This window comes from Salmo salar, chromosome ssa16 (assembly GCF_905237065.1).
Source record: "Salmo salar chromosome ssa16, Ssal_v3.1, whole genome shotgun sequence".
In the NCBI taxonomy this organism is placed as follows: domain Eukaryota; kingdom Metazoa; phylum Chordata; class Actinopteri; order Salmoniformes; family Salmonidae; genus Salmo; species Salmo salar.
The window spans coordinates 3,024,714-3,044,577 of record NC_059457.1 but is presented as its reverse complement, the minus strand read 5'-3'; the positions used below and the strand labels follow the sequence as shown (position 1 = coordinate 3,044,577).

At 42.9% G+C, this 19,864-nt stretch overlaps 1 protein-coding gene across 1 annotated transcript in view; it reads right to left on the bottom strand.

The window, feature by feature from the left end:
• Positions 1 to 1,968: 1,968 nt before the first annotated feature.
• Positions 1,969 to 19,864, bottom strand: part of LOC106573039 (5'-nucleotidase domain-containing protein 3) — a 43,334-nt gene continuing 25,438 nt past the window's right edge. The window contains exons 7-14 of the mRNA XM_014147662.2: positions 13,190 to 13,250; positions 12,638 to 12,740; positions 12,054 to 12,155; positions 11,738 to 11,819; positions 11,547 to 11,633; positions 11,267 to 11,407; positions 4,212 to 4,276; positions 1,969 to 3,884 (exon numbers count right to left, since the gene is read on the bottom strand). Of these exons, the coding sequence (XP_014003137.1) occupies positions 3,620 to 3,884; positions 4,212 to 4,276; positions 11,267 to 11,407; positions 11,547 to 11,633; positions 11,738 to 11,819; positions 12,054 to 12,155; positions 12,638 to 12,740; positions 13,190 to 13,250 (906 nt within the window). The 3' untranslated portion in view covers positions 1,969 to 3,619. The remainder of the gene's footprint in view (positions 3,885 to 4,211; positions 4,277 to 11,266; positions 11,408 to 11,546; positions 11,634 to 11,737; positions 11,820 to 12,053; positions 12,156 to 12,637; positions 12,741 to 13,189; positions 13,251 to 19,864) is intronic.

The following is a 19,864-nucleotide window of genomic DNA, read 5'->3' as shown; positions in this document are numbered from 1 at the left end:
ACGTTATCCAGTACCAGGATAATTTAGCCAAAAACCCAGTTGTGTCACACCCTGATCAGTTTCACCTATCCTTGTTATTGTCTCCACCGCCTCCAGGTGTCGCTTGTTATCCCTGTCTCTCTGTGCCAGTTCGTCTTGTATGTTCCAAGTCAACCAGCGTGTTTTTCCCGTGCTCCTGCCTTTTCTATTCTTTTTTACCAGTCCTCCCGGTTTTGACCCTTGCCTGTTTTCTGGACTCTGTACCCGCCTGCCTGCCCATTCTGCCTGCCCTGACCTCGAGCCTGCATGCCACACTGTACCTCCTGGACTCTGAACTGGTTTTGACTTTTTGCCTGTCCACGACCACTCTTGCCTACCCCTTGCGGATATAATAAATATCAAAGACGCAAACCATCTGCCTCCCGTGTCTTCATCTGGGTCTCGGCTTGTGTCCTTATAAGTTGCCTCTACAAGGAGGCTAAAACTTAGCCACAAGTGGATCTTCCACCAAAACAATAACACTAAGCACACCTCAAAATCCACAAAGAAATGGTTAATTGGTCACAAAATCAACATTTTGCTATGGCTGCAATCGCCAGTCTTCAAACCACAGGTTTTCAATTAGTTTCAACTGAAGAGGGTAATCCATAAGCGCAGACAGCTGATATCTATGATCTGGAACGAGTCTGTATGGAGGAATGGTCTAAGATCTGTCCAAATGTGTTCTCCAACTCATTAAACATTTTAGAAAACGGCTCAGTGTCGTTATCCTCGCAAGGTGAGGTATTAAAAAGGTATTGAAAACAGGGGTCTTAATAATTTTGACCCCTACCTTTGAGAGAATGTTTTACTCGATAAACAATATCTTTCTCTCAGCAATTATTTTAGTATAATATAATTTCCCTTTTTTTTAGCATACAATATACACAAAAAAAACGCAACATGTAAAGTGTTTGTTTCATGAACTTAAATAAAAGATCCCAGAAATGTTCCATAAGCACAAAAAGCTTATTTCTCTCAAATTTTGTACACAAATTTGTTTACATCCCTGTTAGTGAGCGTTTCTCCTTTGCCAAGATAATCCATCCACCTGACAGGTGTGGCAAATCAAGAAGTGGATTAAACAGCATGATCATTACACAGGTGCAATTGGCATGCTGACTGCAGGAATGTCCACCAGAGATGTTGCCAGAGAATTGAATTTTAATTTCTCTACCATAAACCATTTCTCTACCATAATGTCATTTTAGAGAATTTGCCAGAACGTCCAACCGGCCTCACAACCACAGACCATGTGTATGGCGTCGTGTGGGCAAGCTGTGTGTTGATGTCAACATTGTGAATAGAGTGCCCGATGGTGGCGGTGGGGTTATGGTATGAGCAGGCATAAGCTATAGACAACAAACACAATTCAAATGCTCAAAGATACCGTGATGAGATCCTGAGGCCCATTGTGCCATTCATCTGCCACCATCACCACATGTTTCAGCAAGATAATTCACGGCCCCATGTCACAAGGATCTGTACACAATTCCTGGAAGCTGAAAATGTCCCAGTTCTTCCATGGCCTGCATACTCAGACATGTCACCCATTGAGCATGTTTGGGATGCTCTGGATCGACGTATGACAGCGTGTTTCATTTCCCGACAGTATCCACAAACTCCACACAGCCATTGAAGAGGAGTGGGACAACATTCCACAGGCCACAATCAACAGCCTGATCAACTCATTGCGAAGGAAATGTGTCGCGCTGCATGAGGCAAATGGTGGTCACTCCAGATACTGACTGGTTTTCTGATCCAAGCCCCTACATTTAAAAAAAAGTTATCTGAGACCATCAGATGCATATCTGTATTCCCAGTCATGTGAAATCCATAGATTAGGTCCTAAGGAATTTATTTCAATTGACTGATTTCCTTATATGTACTGTAACTCAGTAAAATCTTTGAAATTGTTGCATGTATATTTTTGTTCAGTATAGCTCAGTATTTGAATTTAATCATTTATTTTATGAAGTCATTTTTACTCATCTTTATCAAGGATGTCAATAATTTCAGACCACACTGTATATATCAAACAATAGATTTCTAAAACATTAAGCCTTATCGATGATCATAAACAATGTCATTTTCTTGTTAGTTTCCCCCAAAAAACGAATAAATCAAATCTTTGAACATTTCAATGCAAAGTAAATTATTTGAATACACTTTTATATTTTATAAAGCACAATGTTTATGAAAACAAACAAAAAAGATAGCCAAGCAACACTGGACGATGATAAATACATTTGTCAATGAAATACAGCAGATTACCCTTTTCTATGAAAAATAAACTGTTGGTTGTGTCTGAGTGCTATTAATGTGGTTAGTACCTGAACTAGTAAGGACTACTAATAACAATAAAGCCTGTGTGAAAAATATGATTTTAGGGTAGGCCTATCTCCCTTATTACCAGGGAATAATATATTCTAAACTAAAGCATCACTAATATATAATCTACAGTCCAGTTCTAGTGACAGACGCGTAAGGCATGTCTTTGAAAATGTCAAGTCATATTTTCAAACAATTAATCTCCACACAAAAACTCCTGTGCTTGATAATATCAGGAGTCTGTGTTTCTCTGTGCTTACAGGTTCAGAGACCACCTGCTTTAGGTGGTCATCCCTTATTACCCCTTTATAACCAACTTCCCCTTATTTACAGATACAGTATATAGTTAAAAAGGCCAAGATCATCTTAATACACAGGTAACTAACTATACAAGTGCATATCATACATTTACATAAATATATGATTACCATGAATGTTACAGATAACGCACGTATCACGTCTTGGCCCGACGTCTTTCAAGACTGCTATAAAATAAACTCTATTCACTCTGTACGGACAACCATACTCTCTTGCTCTCTCTCACACCCACACATACTTACTAAGAAATTAGAGATCACAATGACATATTTTGACCTTGTTTGGATGAAAGTGAAAGTTTGCTGATCTAAGTAAATCTCCATTTGGTTACATACTGTATGTCTGTCAAGCACATTCATCCAAACTTAATACTTTGTGTTTGGTATACTAAGCAACTCTACTGTGAGTGGTTCTCTTAATGACAATAGAATTGCATTGAAACATTACAGAACTATTAAAGAGGCTATATACTTACTGCATATTATCTAACGTCCTAAATCTTTATAAATAGATGAAACCTACACCTGTAATAGTGAGATGTCATGACAAGATTTTAAAGAGGAGCAGCAGTATTCAAGTTATTGTGAAAAAGCCAGCATATGAGATGGAGTATGTACAGTATCTAGTGAATGGCCTTTAGGTTACAGTCCACATGCCCTAAATATGTAATGAATGGTTGAAGTCCAAGTCAGCCATGTCCAGAACCCATCTCAGGACAGTATTCTGACTTGAAGACAACGCACTTAACTTACAATTTTGTGCCAGTCTCCAATTTACATGAATGAATGATCGGCGCAAAACTGAGTTGCGCACACTAATCTCAACTCTGAATAGGGCCCACAGAAAGCTCTGTGTCCAGACCAGGTCCGGACGGAGTGTGTCGCAATGAAACCCGTCCCCCTCTACTTTGAGCAGATCCGGATGGGGTGTTACACTGAAACCCTACTCCTCTCTACTCTTCAGTCGTGGTCCTGTGGGGTATGAAGGGCATCTTCAGGGCTCCGGCGCTGGTCTGTTCGGGCCAGAAGGGTGACTCGTGCTGCAGGGGGGTCCGGCGAGGGAAGAAGGTGTGCTGGAAGTCATAGTTCAGCAGACAGCTGAGGGAGGCCATGTAGATGTCAGCGAAACGAGACAAGCGGCGGGAAAAGTAGGTGGGGTTGTGGTACGTTCGAAAGAGACTCCCAAACTGGCTGTTGAAGATGTCCTTAGTCTGTGATCTGTTGTATGATAAAATATGTAAGATATTTGTTATCAAGTGACAGTGCTCATTTGCATTGCATGTCAAGGAAAATATCGGTAAGACTTCATTTGAAGAGTAGCTACATTCATATGGAATTCTTATGTAGATTATAAATATGTTATGAAGTCCTTATGTACTCTAGGTGCCTTTCAAAGAAAGTATTATCAAAATATCTATAGCATAACTTCTATACTTTGACCAAATAAGAGGACTCATCACAAATGACATAATGCTTCTCTTGAGATTCTTGAAAGGCTCTTCCCCAGTCCCATCTATGCACATTAAAAGTAATTCACCATGGTACCTCATGGCTTCTCTCTCTTTGATCCACTCCTGGACAACAGCTTGCGACGCTGGGTCTCTGTGGACCTGGAACGGAGGGAGAAGAGGAGACATACTGTGTAACTGTTTACATACATACTGAGAATAAATATCTGTGGAGCTGGGAAGTAGGGACCGGGTTGGGGAGTAACTGATTACATGTAATCTGATTACAAACTAAGTATAATCAGTACATTACCAGCAAAAATATTGTAATCAGATTATAGATACTTTTTAAAAACTAGATTATTAATTATTGGATTACTTTTGAATTCAGAAAGGATGTTTGTGAAAAAATACAAAAAGTCAAAGATTTTTTAATATAATTTTTGTAATTTTACCTTTATTTAACCAGGTAATAAGCTAGTTGAGAACAAGTTCTCATTTACAACTACGACCTGGCCAAGATAAAGCAAAGCAGTGCGACACAGACAACAACACAGAGCTACACATGGAATAAACAAGCATACAGTCAATAACACAATAGAAGAAAAAAGTCTATATACAATGTGTGCAAATGGCGTGAGGGGGTAAGGCAATAAATAAGCCATAGTAGCGAAGTAATTACAATTTAGGGAATTAACACTGGAGTGATAGATGAGCAGATGATGATGTGCAAGTAGAAATACTGGTGTGCAAAAGAGCAGAAAAGTAAATAAAAACAATATGGGGATGAGGTAGGTAGATTGGGTGGGCTATTTACAGATGGACTATGTACAGCTTCAGCGATAGGTTAGCTGCTCACATAGCTGATGTTTAAAGTTAGTGAGGGAAATATAAGTCTCAGCGATTTTTGCAATTCATGGCAGCAGAGAACTGGAAGGAAAGGAGGCCAAAGCAGGTGTTGGCTTTGGGGATGACCAGTGAGATATACCTGCTACATGTGGGTGTTGTTATGGTGACCAGTGAGCTGAGATAAGGCGGAGCTTTACCTAGCATAGACGACCAGGAGCCAGTGGGTCTGACGACGAATATGTAGCAAGGGCCAGCCGACTAGAGCATACAGGTCGCAGTTGTGGGTGGTATAAGGGGCTTTGGTGACAAAACGGATGGCACTGTGATAGACTGCATCTAGTTTGCTGAGTAGAGTATTGGAAGTTATTTTGTAAATGGCATCACCAAAGTCGAGGATCGGTAGGATAGTCAGTTTTAGTAGGGCATGTTTGGCGGTGTGAGTGAAGGAGGCTTTGTTGCGAAAAAGGAAGCCGATTCTAGATTTAATTTTGGATTGGAGATGTTTAATATGAGTCTGGAAGGAGAGTTTACAGTCTAGCCAAACACCTAGGTATTTGTAGTTGTCCACATATTCTAAGTCAGAACCGTCCAGAGTAGTGATGCTAGTCGGGAGGGCGGGTGCAGGCAGCGAACGGTTGAAAAGCATGCATTTGGTTTTACTAGCGTTTAAGAGCAGTTGGAGGCCACGGAAGGAGTGTTGTATAGCATTGAAGCGCGTTTGGAGGTTAGTTAACACAGTGTCCAAAGAAGGGCCAGATGTATACAGAATGGTGTCGTCTGCGTAGAGGTGGATCAGGAAATCACCCGCAGCAAGAGCGACATCGTTGATATATACAGAGAAAAGAGTCGGCCCGAGAATTGAACCCTGTGGTACCCCCATAAAGACTGCCAGAGGTCCGGACAACAGGCCCTCCGATTTGACACACTGAGCTCTGTCTGAGAAGTAGTTGGTGAACCAGGCTAGGCAGTCATTTGAGAAACCGAGGCTGTTGAGTCTGTGATAAGAATATGGTGATTGACAGAGTCGAAAGCCTTGGCCAGGTCGATGAAGAAGGCTGCACAGTACTGTCTTTTATCGATGGCGGTTATGATATCGTTTAGTACCTTGAGCGTGGCTGAGGTGCACCCGTGACCGGCTCGGAAACCGGATTGCACAGCGGAGAAGGTACGGTGGGATTCGAAATGGTCAGTGATGTTTATTAACTTGGCTTTCGAAGACTTTAGAAAAGGCAGGGCAGGATGGATATAGGTCTATAACAGTTTGGGTCTAGAGTGTCACCCCCTTTGAAGAGGGCGATGACCACGGGAGCTTTCCAATCTTTAGGGATCTCTGATGATACGAAAGAGAGGTTGAACAGACTGGTAATAGGGTTGCAAAAATGGCGGCGGATAATTTTAGAAAGAGCAAGGGGCCAGATTGTCTAGCCCAGCTGATTTGTACGGTTCCAGGTTTTGCAGCTCTTTCAGAACATCTGCTATCTGGATTTGGGTGAAGGAGAAGCTGGGGAGCCTTGGGAAAGTAGCTGCGGAGGGTGCGGAGCTGTTGGCCGGGGTTGGGGTAGCCAGAAGGAAAGCATGGTGGGCCGTAGAGAAATGCTTATTGAAATTCTCTATTATCGTGGATTTATCGGTGGTGACAGTGTTACCTAGCCTCAGTGCAGTGGACACCTGGGAGGAGGTGCTCTTATTCTCCATGGACTTTATAGTCTCCCAAAACTTTTTGGAGTTAGAGCTACAGGATGCAAGTTTGTTTGAAAAAAGTTAGCTTTTCCTTTCCTAACTGCCTGCGTACATTGGTTCCTAACTTCCCTAAAAAGTTGCATATCGCGGGGACTATTCGATGCTAGTGCAGTCCGCCACAGGATGTTTTTATGCTGGTCGAGGGCAGTCAGGTCTGGAGTGAACCAAGGTTCTTAGTTCTACATTTTTTGAAAGGGGCATGCTTATTTAAGATGGTGAGGAAATTACTTTTAAAGAACGACCAGGCATCCTCAACTGACAGGATAAGGTCAATATCCTTCCAGGATACCCGGACCAGGTCGATTAGAAAGGCCTGCTCGCAGAAGTGTTTTTGGGAGCGTTTGACAGTGATGAGGGGTGGTCGTTTGACCGCGGACCCATAGCGGATGCAGGCAATGAGGCAGTGATCGCTGAGAACCTGATTGTATTTGGAGGGCAAGTTGGTCATGATAATATCTATGAGGGTGCCCATGTTTATGGATTTAGGGTTGTACCTGGTGGGTTCCTTGATAATTTGTGTGAGATTGAGGGCATCTAGCTTAGATTGTAGGAGTGCCGGGGTGTTAAGCATATCCCAGTTTAGGTCACCTAACAGAACGAACTCTGAAGATAGAGGGGGGGCAATCTATTCACATATGGTGTCCAGGGCACAGTTGGGAGCTGAGGGGGGTCTATAACACGCGGCAACAGTGAGAGACTTATTTCTGGAGAGATTCATTTTTAAAATTAGAAGCTCAAACTGTTTGAGCATAGACCTGGAAAGTAAGCCTGCAAAGTTCTGTCAATCTCTGGAGTAGATTGCAACTCCTCCCCCTTTGGCAGTTCTATCTTGATGGAAAATGTTGTAGTTGGGGATGGAAATCTCCAAAATGTTGGTGGCCTTCCTAATCCAGGATTCAGACACGGCAAGGACATCAGGGTTGGCGGAGTGTGCTAAGGCAGTGAGTAAAACAAACTTAGGAGGCTTTCGATGTTAACCTGTTATGGATAGGGGGCAGTATTTTCACGGCCGGATAAAAAAACGTACCCGATTTAATCTGATTATTACTCCTGCCCAGAAACTAGAATATGCATATAATTATTAGCTTTGGATAGAAAACACTCCAAAGTTTCTAAAACGGTTTGAATGGTGTTTGTGAGTATAACAGAACTCATTTGGCAGGCCAAAACCTGAGAAGATTCCTTACAGGAAGTGCCGTCTCTGACCATTTCTTCGCCTTCTACACTCTCTTTATTTAAAACTGACGATCTCTGCTGTAACGTGACACTTCCTACGGCTCCCATAGGCTCTCAGAAGGCAGGAAAAAGCTCAATGATGTCTTTGCAGGCCCTGGCTGAAAAACACTAGCGCATTTTGATAGTGGTCGATCAGAGGACAATGAGACTGAGGCACGTGCACGAGGCGACCCCATGTTTTTATTTTCTCTGTCTTTGAACGAAAACAACGACTCCCGGTCGGAATATTATCGTTTTTTTACGAGAAAAATCGCATAAAAATTTATTTTAAACAGCGGTTGACATGCTTCGAAGTACGGTAATGGAATATTTATAATTTTTTTGTCACGAAACGCGTCGGGCGAGTAACCCTTCGTCACCCTTGGATAGTGTCTTGAACGCACGAACAAAACGCCGCTAATTGGATATAACTATGGATTATTTTGAACCAAACCAACATTTGTTATTGAAGTAGAAGTCCTGGGAGTGCATTCTGACAAAGAACAACAAAGGTAATCCAGTTTTTCTTATAGTAAATCTGAGTTTGGTGAGGGTCAAACTTGGTGGGTGTCAAAATAGCTAGCCTGTGATGGCGAGCTATCTACTCAGAATATTGCAAAATGTGCTTTCACCGAAAAGCTATTTTAAAATCGGACACCTCGATTGCATAAAGGAGTTCTGTATCTATAATTCTTTAAATAATTGTTATGTTTTTTTGTGAATGTTTATCGTGAGTAATTTAGTAAATTCACCGGAAGTGTTCAGTGGGAATGCTAGTTCTGAATGTCACATGCTAATGTAAAAAGCTGGTTTTTGATATAAATATGAACTTGATTGAACAAAACATGCATGTATTGTATAACATAATGTCCTAGGCGTGTCATCTGATGAAGATCATCAAAGGTTAGTGCTGCATTTAGCTGTGGTTTTGTTTTTTGTAACATTATATGCTAGCTTGAAAAATGGGTGTCTGATTATTTCTGGCTGGGTACTCTGCTGACATAATCTAATGTTTTGTTTTCGCTGTAAAGCCTTTTTGAAATCGGACAGTGTGGTTAGATAAAGGAGAGTCTTGTCTTTAAAATGGTGTAAAATTGTCATATGTTTAAAAAATTGAAGTTTTGGGATTTTTGAGGAATTTGTAATTCGCGCCACGCCTATCATTGGATATTGGAGCAGGTGTTCCGCTAGCGCAACGTCTAGATGTAAGAGGTTAACATGCATGAAACCAAGTCTTTTTCGGTACAGAAGTCAACAAATGAGAGTGCCTGGGGACACGAAGGAACTGGGTTAACCTCCACATCACCCGAGGAACAGAGGAGTAGGATAAGGGTATGGCTAAAGGCCATCAAAACTGGTCGTCTAGTGCGTTGGGGACAGAGAATAAAAGGAGCAGATTTCTGGGCGTGGTAGAATAGATTCAGGGCATAATGTACAGACAGGGTTATGGTGGGGTGTGGGTACAGTGGAGGTAAACCCAGGCACTGAGTGAGGATAATAGAGGTTGCATCTCTGGACGCGCTAGTTATGCTGGGTGAGGTCACCGCATGTGTGGGAGGTGGGACAAAGGAGTTATCTGTGACATGTTATCTGGACTAGGGGCTCCGCAGTAAACTAAAACAATGGTAACTATCCTAAACAACAGTATACAAGGCATATTGACATTTGAGAGAGACATAAAGCGAGGCATAAAGCAATCACAGGTGTTGATTGGGAGAGCTAGCTAAGACGACAATGGGTAAGACAACAACAGCTAATCAGCTAAGACAACAACAACAGGTAAAATGGCAATGAATGGGCAGAGAAATTCGGTTAACTACACTCAGGGCCTGAGTTCGAGGCTGGGGCCGACAGATAAACAAAAAAATAAAACAACATGGAGTACCGTGATTAATGAACAGTCCAGCAGGCATCAGCTATGTAGCCAGGTGATCATAGGGTCCAGTGAACAGCAATAGATGGAACAGGGAAGCCGCGGGTTAGTCGTTACTACGCTAGCACGCGAGAGACACGCCGTTTAAAGTTAGCAGGCTGTGGTAAGTAGAAGCGTCTACTCCGATGTCCGGCAAAGGCCGGTTGAGGGCACAGCGGATGGAGTTGCATCGGCAGACCAGTCGTGGTGGTACGGCGGGGCGCCGTGTCGACAAAGGGTCCAGGCCAGATGGCGAGAGAGGTATTGTAGTTGTAGTAATTTTGTTTGCTAGCCGGGAGATGCGCCTGGCTCACGGCTAACTGGTGCTAGCTTCAGGGCAGGGGCATTAGCCACTATAGCCACTCGGTAGTAGCTAGCTAGCAGCGATGATCCGATGCAAAGGTCCAGAGCTTACGGCAAGGATCCGGTGGAGTAGTGGATTCTAGCCGTGTTGGGGTAGAGTCCGGGAGGCATTCAGCTGTGTAGCTGAGTGATCACTGAGTAGGTTGGGAGGTGGACATTGGATGAGGCGAGTTACTGGAAGGTATATTTAATTTAAAAATGGAAAAGAGATTGAAAATAAATTTAAATATATACAACAACAAAAAAGACGAAAAATACCAAAAGTACACGAGAGGACGACAAACCACGTCTGCACTGCTACGCCATCTTGGAAAAAGATAGGGTGAACTTCACTAGGGATGGCCTAAATCAATGCTTATGACAAATTCAGCTCCAGGACCAGCCATAGGGCCAGCTGGCTAATCTTTTGAATATGGAAAAAAAAAACATAATATTAGCTAGGGAGATAAGGTTAGCAAGATAGCTAGCTAGCTAGATAAGGTTAGCATGTTAGCTAGCTACACTGACAGCTGTCAGTGCCTTATTTGTTGATGTTTATCAACTCCACGTGGAAATTCTCACATACATTTGTGAATATGTATAAGCAGCCCTCGTCATTCTTCGCAGGTGGAACCTAAATGTGCATTTCATCTATTGGACAGAAAACTATGTTGAAATAGTGGCCCCGACTTCTTCTGGGGGGGGATCTTTTAAGGCAAAAGTAATCCAAAAGTAACTGAAAGCAATCAGATTACTTTACTGAGTTTGAATAATCCAAAAGTTAAGTTACTGATTACAATTTGGGACGGGTAACCAATAACTGTAAACTAGGATTACATTTAGAAAGTAACCTACCCAACACTGAGGAGGGAGCATAGCTGTAGGCATAGAGCTACCACCCACACCAACATACATGTGTTCTATGAGCCCCGTCAGGCCCTGTAGCCAGGTCATTAGGTGGACGTACTTCTCAGTATTCAACACACCCCCACACACACCCCCACACACACCCCCACACACACACACACACACACACACACACACACACACACACACACACACACACACACACACCTCTCCCCGCCCCCACCTACCTGCATGTGCTCTATGAGTCCAGTCAGGCCCTGTAGCCAGGTCATCAGGTGGACATATTGCTCAGTGTTCATGATCTTGATCTCCTTCCTCAGCTCTGGGATGATGGCTCCTGTCCTCCAGCCGTGCTTCAGAGTCAGGTCCTACAGGGAGACGCATAACACCTCAAATAACCAATTACAGTACAAATACAATGTACGTCATAAAAGTATGTCGAAATGTTGTCACTTTGAATGACTGCTTGTTGTAGCTAAAGCATTTGCAAATAGTTGTTGCACTTACAGCCAGGTCACTGTAAATGTGATCCCCAAAGTACAGCACCTTGGACCCCCTCCAACCAGTGAGTCTCAGGAACTCATATAGGTTTCCCTGAAACAAACACATACCTGTATCAAAGAAAAATGCAATAATTCCATAGACCCCACAAAGGAGTTTTAACTCATATTCAATAGCTCAATTGAATTGTCCTGTACCTGTTTGTAGATCTTCCCCTTCTCCAGCTTGTGAATCCTGTCCCAATGCAGCACCCCTTTATCTGTTACTCGTCTGAAGGGCCTAGGATGGACAGAGGAAGAAAAACACTAACACTTTATTTGAAGAGTACTTACTTTCATGAGGACTTCAACTTGCGGTTGTTGACATAAGCATTTATGGAGTGCTTATGTACTGCTTATGAATGTGTCATGTATGGTTTATTAACGTGTTATGAAGTCTTTATGTAGGTACCCTGTGGAGACCAAAAGGGACATAACACAAGTTTCAAGGTCTTTATGTAGTTCCAACACTTACTTCCTCCTGTCGTTGAAGAAGCCTGGTTTGTCGGCCTGCACAATGACAATATCAAACAAATCTCTCCAGTCCTTCCCCACGATGTAGATCATTCCCCGGTCCCTGGGAATTCAGAGATTAGATTTTATATTAGAATTCACACAGTAGACAACAGAATATAGAACACACAGCACACTCTGCCAGTATCAAACATATCTGCACACTCATGAGGGTAGTTCATCAACCGTTTGTTCTATTTTTAAATCAGTCTTGTTTCAAGCCGTTACCATTTCATCACAGTGAGGACTGAATGTAGATAACATTCCTGTAACCATGACATGAGTAGGTGATGGAAGCTCTTTGATTTAGACCAGTGGATTTGGGTCAAGCCTCCATGTGAATCTAACAAATGTTGTGGTTGTAAAGCCTAGCTTAGTACTGACGGAAATCTCAGAGTAACTTACAGTACAGTGATAAAATATATTGTATGTGATATCTTCAGAACTTGAACCCACAACACTGCTGTTTTCTAGTGCCAAGGTCTTACCAACTGAGCCACACAGGACCACAAGCTGCCTGAACACAGGTTGACAGTTGACACTCACACAAAGTCAAAGGGGCTGTTGGTGATGAGGAACATCTTCTTGCCATCCTCATAGAGCTTCTTCAACACAGCGTGAGTCTGTTCCCCATAGGAAATATAGTTCTCTACACACAGAGACAGAGAGAGAGAGACAGAGACAGAGAGAGAGAGACAGAGAGAGAGAGACAGAGAGAGAGAGAGAGACAGAGAGAAAAGAAAGGGAGAGAAAGATATTGGGGGGGTAGTGAAAATACAGTACAAACTGAGCTACACTGTCAGACAATTACTATTGTCTACAGAAAATACATTCTTTCTATAGGAACTACAATAATAACAACATTTCATAGTAATCTCTTTCAAAATACGAGCAATGGCAATGACCTTGATGTAGAACTCTCCTCACATTCTCACAGACATTCATACAGAGTAGCACAAACACCTGAGATCATTTGTAAAGAGACCACGTATAACATAACCGACTGGGTTGCCCAAATCAGAGCATACACTCCCCTCACTCCAATGATCATAAAGTAACTATTTTAGAGAACAACACAGAGATCCTTGTTATCCTTACCCATATCTGCCTCCACAGCTCGATACATAATACCCTTCACATGGACATCTCCTATCGCTGCCTGTCAACACAGAGAGAGGATGAGATGTTACAAAGGTTGTATTTTGTGGCAGGAGGAATATTTTTCACAAAATACAGCACTTTACAAACAGTGAGAGGGACGGCAAGAAAGTTAAACAAATCATACATTTTACAAAAACACATTTACTCGAAGAACAGTGCAGACGTAAAGTTTGGTAACAGAATGATGGTAAAATCTCCTGCAGTTTTTATGTGACTACGTTTTCCAAAAAGCGTTAAATATCTACTCCGTATTAAGATTAAAATATCTGCAGAAAGAATAGGGGGTCATCTATGATATGACACATTGAGTTTGAAAAAATCTATTTTGATTATTGAGCTACAGTAAGAGAAGTGGATTAACACCCGGTAACAGAATGACATCGTGGGTCCCTGATCTGTACAATAGAGAAATGCATAATTCTGAATATCATTCTCCTCATGATGTATCCTGAATAGGTACACAAAAGGTAGAAAAATGTAATATCCTCTTTTGCATGTTTGGGTATTATTCTAATGAGCTCCGCACCCAAACAAGACCAAATTTGGTTGGTCCGAACTGGACCATACCTGTACTAATCATAGACATCTATGTTTCACAAGTTTGGACATCACAGTACTGCACAGTAGAGCAGAGTACAGTACAGCACAGTAAAGTAGAGTTCAGTACAGTATAGCACAGTAGAGTATAGTTCAGCACAGTAAATTATAGCGTACTAAACTACTTTACTTTTCTTTACTGTGGTGTATAAACATGTGAAACAGACATTGACTGGTTCAGATTTGGACTAAATTTCAACTACTTTTCAACAGATGTCCAGTGTCAGTCAATGCTCAGTGGGTGAGAGGGCTGGTTAGAGTAAATGGAATTTAAAAAGGGGCTTATGGGTTGGTGTCAGTAAGAGCCAGGAAAGGTGACATTAACTGGAGAGGGAGAAGAGAGAGAGAGGGAGGGGTTGTCCAGACTGTTTTCACACTCTTGCTTTGACCACCATGTGACAGAAAGCGAAAGAAAACATTGAGCTGAACATAACAGTATGCCAGTGAAAGGGAGGCTAGTAACAGGTGACCAAATTGTGGTTTGTGTCTAGTAATTCAGTTGCAGTCTTTCTGTTACAGATTTTGGGGTAATTCTGTTAACAATTTGTGCGGGATACAGGTTAGTCGAGGTCATTTTTAAATGTAGGTATGGGTAAAGTGACATTGCATCGATAATAGACAGCGCGTAGCAGCAGTGAAAAAACTCATATGTAAATAGTCTGGGTGGTCATTTGATAAATTGTTCAGCAGTCTTATGGCTTGGGGGTAGAAGCTGTTTTAGTATTTGTGATCTACAGCTGTTTATATTAGTTATTATGCTGTTACTAAACAGTAATGTATTACGGCAGTGTTATGTTACTACACCTAATAGGAAATGCACATGCACACTATTGGGCCGGGGGCTGTAGAGCATGAGTTTTTTGACTAAAGGAAACTAACTGTACTCCCGTCTACTGCCTGGTCATTTCTCCACAACACAAATATTACAGTGGCGACGATGTGACTAAACTTCTTAAATGGACATTGCTTGAAGGGAAGAATGTTGCGTGAGTAATGAAATTCAAAATAATTATGTAAATCGTCAGTTATTTTTTTATTTTTTTCGCCAGTAGAAAAGGCTGCTAGTAGGTACAGTGTTCAGGAGCTGCCAAGTAGCAAGCCTATTGGAGTCCAGAATAGAGACACTGCCCTCTGGTGGTGTCATTGAACCCATTGAAATTAGGCGATCTCAGTGGAGAATATTGTTTAAAAAAAATATATATTAAAAAAAGAAGAAAATGTAACACAGTGGGTACATGATTACAAATGAGTGCAGTGAATGAAGTCATTTCAGCAACTTCTGAAATTAAGTGAAGAATTAGATGAAAATTCAGAAAATTAAGGAATACAAGGAATAAGGAAACTGAACAATTAACTGTGAAAATGGCAACCATTGGTCGAGTACCAGAGTTTGAGGCTACAAAAGAGGATTTTGATTCCTATGTAGAGCGTTTTGAGCGTTGGCTGGCTGCAATTGAAATCAAAGATGAAAAGAAAGCAGACGTATTTCTCAGTGTTTTGGGTTCAACTGAGTATGGATTGCTGAAAGGTCTCATGTAACCAATAAAAGCAGTGGAGTTGACCTATGCAGAAGTGACTGAAACTCTTTCAAGGCATTTCAAGCCTAAGCCAATTCTCATTGCAGAACATTTCAGATTTTACCAACGTCACCAGAGGCAAGGGGAAACCATGGCTGACTACATCCTTGCTTTGAAAAGGCTGGCAAGTACATGTGAGTTTGCACGATTTCTTGATGATGCTCTCCGAGACAAGTTTGTATGTGGTCTCACAGGTGAAGCATATCACAGAAGGCTTCCGTCAGAGAAGGACCTGACCTTTAAGAAAGCCGGTGATATTGCACTTGGACTCGAGCTTGCCCACAGGGATACTATTGAGCTATCGGGACATGCAGAACGTCAGAAAGGTGTTCACAAGGTCAGTGACACATGTGGAGGAAAAGGCTCACAAACGTCACACTTTTCTCAGTCCTGTCCTCAAGGTTACATAAGAACAAAGCAGCCCACATCACAAAGGTCTAAGCCAAGTTGCTACAGATGTGGGAGAGATAATCATCAGCACAGTGAATGTCGATTCCAAAATGAAAAGTGCCACAATTGTGGAAAGGTTGGACATTTACAGAGTGTGTGTAAAGCTCCAAAATGCACACCAAGAGCGCACAAGGTGTCAGACGCAGCACAAGAAGAGGAAGGTACAACAAACAGTATTGGAACTGTTCACAGTGTTCACAGCTCAACAACAAGAAGATGGAATCTATCTCAGCATGGAGTTAGCGGTACAACCAGTAAAAATGCAGCTGGACACCAGAGCGTCTGTATCTCTGGTTCCAGAAAGACACAACAAAGAAAAACTGAAAGAGTTCCCTCTTCAGCCAGCGCCCATCCGTCTTTCTTCATACACTGGTGACACTATTCCTGTGTTAGGTCAGATCCAGGTACCAGTCCGGTATGAGGGGAAGGAGTGGACGCTATCGCTTGTCATTGTTAAAGGAGAAAAAAATCAGCCTTGCTAGGCAGAAACTGGCTACAAAAGGTCAAGTTGAACTGGGGAAAAATCTTTAGTGAGAAATGACAAACCACTGAGTCAGGCTACACTCACTAGCATGCTGGAGAAGCACAAATAACTTTTCAAAGATGGCTATGGCGAAATACAAGACTTCACAGCAAAAGTCAGAGTACAAGAAGGAACCAAGCCTATCTTTCACAAACCACGTCCAGTTCCCTATGCTCTTAAGGAAGCAGTAGAGAAGGAACTGGACCGCCTACAGAAGAATAACATCATCACGAAAGTAGCGAGGCGCGATCGTTGTAGTCCCAAAAAAGACAAGACTGTAAGAATGTGCGGAGATTACAAGGTCACAGTAAATCGCTGCATACTACCAGAGGAATATCCACTACCAAACGCTGAAGATCTGTTTGCCACTCTAGCTGGTTGGAAGGTTTTCAGTAAACTGGACCTGGCATTCGCTTATCAGCAACTGAAGCTGGAACCGGAGTAAGAACAGTATCTGATCATCAATACACACAAGGGGCTATTCAGATTGAATCGCTTGGTCTATGGAATCTCGACAGCTCCAGCGATATTCCAACACACAATAGATCAGATCTTGGACGGTATAGACAATGTTGTGTGCTTCATGGACGACATCCTCGTGTCAGCACCAACCATTGGAGAGCACCTAGTAGTGCTGGACAAAGTGATGTCAAAACTGGAGAAATATGGAGTGAGAATGAAACGCAGCAAGTGTGAGTTCCTCCAGGACTCAGTGGAGTATCTTGGATACAAGACTGATGCACAAGGCCTGCACCCAGAGCGGAGGTCATCTTTGGGGCTCCTGAACGTTTGTGTCAAACTTGTCCACATTGTTGCATCCGCTTTACCAACTGCTGCAGGCCGATACAAAGTGGAATTGGTCCCCAAAATGCGAAGAAATATTCAAGACTTGCAAACAGCGTCAGCTAAAGAGCAAGTGGCTTGCCCACTACTACACAGAGATGAAGCTGAGACTCGTGGGTGATGCATCTCCATATGGAGTAGGAGCAGTCATCTCAAATGTTCTACCGTCAGGTGGAGAACACCCTATTGCATTTGCATCACAGACTCTGTCATCAAGTGAGAACAATTATGCTCAAATTGAGAAGGAAGCCCTGAGCATAATATTCGGAGTGAAGAAGTTTCACAAATACCTCTACGGAAGGAAGTTCCAACTGCTGACAGATCACAAGCCTCTGTTGGCCATCCTTGGACCAAAATCAGCCATACCAACCCTTGCTGCACTTCGAATGCAACATTGGCCTCTGATATTGCTAGCCTATGACTACGAGATCGAGTACAGACGATCCAGTGATCAAGCAAATGCAGATGCACTATCAAGACTACCATGCAATAGTGACTCCAACAGTGAATATGAGAGAGATCTGGAAGACTGACCTGCATGAGGGACATCCAGGGATCACTCGAATGAGAGCACACGCCCACAGTTACCTGTGGTGGCCTGGACTGGATCAGGACATTCAACAGAATGTATGCCACTGCTCACCTTGTGAAGCTCTTCGCAACAAGCCTACTGCTGCACCTCTTCACCCATGGTCCTGCCCTGCTACATCATGGGAACGCATCCATGTGGATTACGCCGAGACTGACAAGCAACATTTCCTTGTTGTCGTCGATGTTCATTCCAAGTGGATGGAAGTGTTTCCTACTCAACTGACCACAGCTGAGAAGACCATCAAATCTTCTCAGACACCTGTTTGCATCCTTTGGACTAGTCAAGGAGCTCGTATCGGACAATGGCCCTCCTTTCATGTCAAACGATTTTGAAATGTTTCTCAAGAACAATGGAGTAAGGCACATCCTGTCACCACCTTACCATCCGGCATCAAACGGAGCAGCGGAGAGAGCCTTGCAAACCTTTAAGAAGGACTGGACTAGACTCGAGGTTCAGTCTGTGTCCACCCACCAAAGGCTTCCCCGGTTCCTGTTTACTTACCGTAACACACCACACACAGTAACGGAACGTACACCAGCTGAACTGTTCCTGAAACACCAACCAAGTACCCGCCTGACATTGTTGAAACCAGACTTGTCAAGCACTGTGGCAAAGCACCAGCTACAGCAGAAGAAAGCTCATGACAGATACTCAAAGACTGACAGAGAATTTAAAGAGGGAGAGAGGGTGATGGTATGTGATTTCAGACACCCCAAGCGCCTGTGGAACTCAGGTGTGATCTTGCAAAGCAGAGGACCTTTGACTTACCAAGTCCAATTTGGTCATTGCCATGTCAACGTTCATGTGGATCATCTGCTACGGTCCAATGCCCCAGCAGAGACATGCCGAGAGAAAAAAAACAATATCCACCCCCAGGACTATTCTCCTGACTGTGGACGTACGGGAGAGACAGAGCCTGACCTTCCACCCAAACCTGGCCCCCCACCGGAAGCCCAGGAGGAGCAGAGAAATCCTATTCGACAGTGAAGGGCACCTCAAAAGCTTGACCTGTGAGTTGAGCTGTTTCAGAAGGTAACAGATAGTAAAACAAACAAACAATTTAATATGTCCTAGATAAAAGGAAAGAAAAAGGACATCACCTGGGTTAGTTACTAGGACATAAATTCCATCTTCAGGGCAGAATAATCCCCTGGATTTGTGCTGAGCTCTGAAAAGTCTGCTTCAAACCAGTAGCTGAAAAATGTTTAAGAATGCATTGTTCACATATTGCATTAGTAGTTCCCTAACATATTTACCTTGTTCTCTGGGAGTTAAACACTATGGGGAGGAGTGTAGTATTTGTGATCTACAGCTGTTTATATTAATTACTATGCTGTTACTAAGCAGTAATGTATTACGGCAGTGTTATGTTACTACACCTAATAGGAAATGCACATGTGCACTATTGGGCCGGGGGCTGTAGAGCACAAGTTTTTTGACTAAAAGAAAGTAACTGTACTCCCGTCTACTGCCTGGTCATTTCTCCACAACACAAATATTACAGCTGTTAAGGAGCCTTTTGGTCCTAGAATTGGCGCCCCAGTACCGCTTGCCATGCGGTAGCAGAGAGAACAGTCTATGACTTGGGTGACTGGAGTCGTTGACAATTTTATGGGCTTTCCTCCGACACCGCCTAGTATGTAGGTCCTGAATGGCAGGAAGCTTGGCCCCAACGATATACTGGGCTGTACACACTACCCTCATTAGCGCCTTACGGTCAGATGCCGAGCAGTTGCCATACCAGGCGGTGATGCAACCGGTCAGGATGCTCGATGGTGCAGCTGCAGAACTTTTTGAGGATCTGGGGACCCATGCAAATCTTTTCAGTCTCCTGGGGGGGAAAAGGTGTTGTCGTGCTCTCTTCACGACTGTCTTGGGGCGTTTGGACCATGATAGTTCGTTGGTGATGTGGACACCAAGGAACTTGAAACTCTTCAACCGCTCCACTACAAACCCGTCGATGAGAATGGGGCCTGTTCGGCCCACCTTTTCCTGTAGACCACAATCAGCTCCTTTGTCTTGCTCACATT